Source organism: Procambarus clarkii, chromosome 32 (assembly GCF_040958095.1).
Source record: "Procambarus clarkii isolate CNS0578487 chromosome 32, FALCON_Pclarkii_2.0, whole genome shotgun sequence".
Lineage (NCBI taxonomy): Eukaryota > Metazoa > Arthropoda > Malacostraca > Decapoda > Cambaridae > Procambarus > Procambarus clarkii.
This window is the reverse complement of record NC_091181.1, coordinates 31,283,893-31,287,569: the sequence shown is the minus strand read 5'-3', so window position 1 is coordinate 31,287,569 and position 3,677 is coordinate 31,283,893. Positions and strand designations below refer to the sequence as shown.

Genomic DNA, 3,677 nt, shown 5'->3' with positions numbered 1-3,677 from the left:
TGGTGGTGATGGTGGTGGTGGTGCTGCTGGTGGTAGTGCTGCTGCTGGTGGTGGTGGTGGTGGTGGTGGTAGTGCTGCTGCTGCTGCTCCTGCTGGTGGTGGTGGTAGTGCTGCTGCTGCTGCTGGTGGTGGTAGTGCTGCTGCTGCTGCTCCTGCTGGTGGTGGTGGTAGTGCTGCTGCTGCTGCTGGTGGTGGTAGAGCTGCTGCTGCTGCTGGTGGTGGTGGTGGTAGTGCTGCTGCTGCTGCTGCTGGTGGTGGTGGTGGTGGTAGTGCTGCTGCTGCTGCTGCCTTCCCTTACAATGTTGCAGATGCATCTCATTTCCTACAAGCACTCGCCTCTTCCTGAAGTGCTCCTAGCCTCACAGCCTGGCCTACCTTTAGTCTCCTCAACATGGAAAAAAAAGACATGTGGTAAGTGGGGAGGAGAGCCTCTGGAGCAAGACATTTGGACATGAAGGCCGAGGTGTGTGTAGCCAGTATGGCTACACCTGCGACACTGTCCTTACACACACGCGGGCCGCTGTACACCCTCGTCGTCCCCAACACTGTAGCAGCCGCTGGCCGCCAACGACCAAGGTGATGGGCGTAACCAGCCACCAATTTAGTCATCGTCAACACGCACTTAGAACACCAACATCAGAGACAGTCTACACCTGAGTTACCTTCATCCACTTAAAATTATACACAAATTATGTAAATTAAAAATGAAAACATCTGCCATAGAGTACTAGATAATATCAGGCTCTTAACACAGCAAGTAGCCTAGCCTCTCCCCCCTGGGTTACTATGCCCTAAATCCTCTTGTACATATTATACATAGGAACCTGTACACCGGTCGAGAGGCGGGACCCAAGAGCCGGAGCTCAACCCCCACAAGCTAGTGTGGGGTGGAGATTGGCCAGTGGGCGAGGGGAGAGCCCACAGTGAGAGTCATCAGGACGAAGGGTAAGATTATAGCGGTACTGACCAAGGTGTGAGGCAAGAGGGACATCCCACCATGTACTGAATTATTCCTTCCCTTTCCCCCCACTACATTCTCTCTCTGCCATATGTGTAACACCCCCTGGCTCTCTCTCACTACACCCCTCTCCCCCCCCCCCCCCCACATACACACAGGAACCTGTGAACCACACAGGAACCTGTACACCTGTTGATTGACGGTTGAGAGGCGGGACCAAAGAGCCAGAGCTCAACCCCCCGCAAACACAACTAGGTGAGTACTAAGCGAGTACAGGGACACACACCCTGGCTCTATCTCACTACAACCTCATCCATGGGAACACTGTGGGAGGTTGGCCAGTAATCGGGTGGATAACTTGGTGAATCAGATTTTCGGATCTGCTTATGTGGTGGAAATAGTTTTCCCCAGAGAGAATATGTCAGAAGTGCCACAGTCGCTCTGGCCAAGTCAACAAACATGTTGGCCTTGATTCCTTAAGTGTTGACGGCTGTCAAGCACGCCGTACCCTCTGTTGACGGCTGTCAAGCACGCCGTACCCTCTGTTGACGGCTGTCATCCACGCCGTCTCTCTCTCTCTCGCATATATATATATATATATATATATATATATATATATATATATATATATATATATATATATATATATATATATATATATATATATATATATATATATATATGCGAACAAGCCTGAATGGTCCCCAGGACAATATGCAACTGAAAACTCATATATATATATATATATATATTATATATATATATATATATATATATATATATATATATATATATATATATATATATATATATATATATATATGAAGAAAAGTACATTAACAAAACTCTAATCATTACTTTAAATTTTCTACAAGCGATGTGAAGGAGATTTCAATTGAGGTATAAAGTGATCTTATTTACCAGCTACAACACTGCCAGCTACAAGGAGCCTCTTGCAAGGGGTCGCGTGACTAAGCTTCGTGAGCAACACAGAAAATGCACGAGATAAAAACCGGTTAAACAATACGCAGCATTAAATACAGCGAGAAAGATCGTTAAGTGTTATATAATGTTACCTTTAGCACCCGAGGCGGGCGGGAGAATGGGTGTTGTGAGCCAGAGTGCCACCAGGCGGGCGGGAGAGTGGGTGTTGTGAGCCAGAGTGACACCAGGCGGGCGGGAGAGTGGGTGTTGTGAGCCAGAGTGCCACCAGGCGGGCGGGAGAGTGGGTGTTGTGAGCCAGAGTGACACCAGGCGGGCGGGAGAGTGGGTGTTGTGAGCCAGAGTGCCACCAGGCGGGCGGGAGAGTGGGTGTTGTGAGCCAGAGTGACACCAGGCGGGCGGGAGAGTGGGTGTTGTGAGCCAGAGTGCCACCAGGCGGGCGGGAGAGTGGGTGTTGTGAGCCAGAGTGACACCAGGCGGGCGGGAGAGTGGGTGTTGTGAGCCAGAGTGACACCAGGCGGGCGGGAGAGTGGGTGTTGTGAGCCAGAGTGCCACCAGGCGGGCGGGAGAGTGGGTGTTGTGAGCCAGAGTGACACCAGGCGGGCGGGAGAGTGGGTGTTGTGAGCCAGAGTGCCACCAGGCGGGCGGGAGAATGGGTGTTGTGAACCAGAGTGCCACCAGGCGGGCGGGAGAGTGGGTGTTGTGAACCAGAGTGCCACCAGGCGGGCGGGAGAGTGGGTGTTGTGAGCCAGAGTGACACCAGGCGGGCGGGAGAGTGGGTGTTGTGAGCCAGAGTGCCACCAGGCGGGCGGGAGAATGGGTGTTGTGAACCAGAGTGCCACCAGGCGGGCGGGAGAGTGGGTGTTGTGAACCAGAGTGCCACCAGGCGGGCGGGAGAGTGGGTGTTGTGAGCCAGAGTGCCACCAGGCGGGCGGGAGAATGGGTGTTGTGAACCAGAGTGCCACCAGGCGGGCGGGAGAGTGGGTGTTGTGAACCAGAGTGCCACCAGGCGGGCGGGAGAGTGGGTGTTGTGAGCCAGAGTGCCACCAGGCGGGCGGGAGAGTGGGTGTTGTGAGCCAGAGTGCCACCAGGCGGGCGGGAGAGTGGGTGTTGTGAACCAGAGTGCCACCAGGCGGGCGGGAGAGTGGGTGTTGTGAGCCAGAGTGCCACCAGGCGGGCGGGAGAGTGGGTGTTGTGAGCCAGAGTGCCACCAGGCGGGCGGGAGAGTGGGTGTTGTGAGCCAGAGTGACACCAGGCGGGCGGGAGAGTGGGTGTTGTGAGCCAGAGTGCCACCAGGCGGGCGGGAGAGTGGGTGTTGTGAGCCAGAGTGCCACCAAGCGGGCGGGAGAGTGGGTGTCATGAACCAGAGTGCCACCAGGCGCACGGGCGGGTGAGAGAGAGAGAGAGTGGTGTTGAGGTGCCTGTGGGGCTGAAGCTCAGTTACCCGCCAAGGCTCCACGGGAGAAGAACGCCATCGTGTCGCTCTAGGTCACATTACTGTGCCGCTCACTCGCCATCTGAACAATTTGTCCACTCTCTCTCTCCCTGTCTCTGACAAGTGCATATTTTTACAACTGAAAATGATTATACACTCGGCTGAAAAACAGGAGTACTGTACTTGACATAGATACAATATATATATATATATTATACTGCCACAGAGAGAGCTATTGGGACACACCCCCACCTGTGTTGGTGCTAGAGACATATGTAAAGTGTTGTTATGGTGTAAACACCAGTTGACGAGAATACTGCTATCAATAACAGGTAAGTGGTA

General features: G+C 53.3%; 1 protein-coding gene across 1 annotated transcript in view; it reads right to left on the bottom strand.

The window, feature by feature from the left end:
- The window catches only part of LOC138370503 (nuclear migration protein nudC-like), a 23,578-nt gene extending 20,203 nt beyond the window's left edge, over nucleotides 1–3,375 (bottom strand). Inside the window, exon 1 of the mRNA XM_069334879.1 lies at nucleotides 3,345–3,375. Coding sequence (XP_069190980.1) covers nucleotides 3,345–3,375 — 31 coding nt within the window. The remainder of the gene's footprint in view (nucleotides 1–3,344) is intronic.
- Between the last annotated feature and the right edge of the window lie 302 nt (nucleotides 3,376–3,677).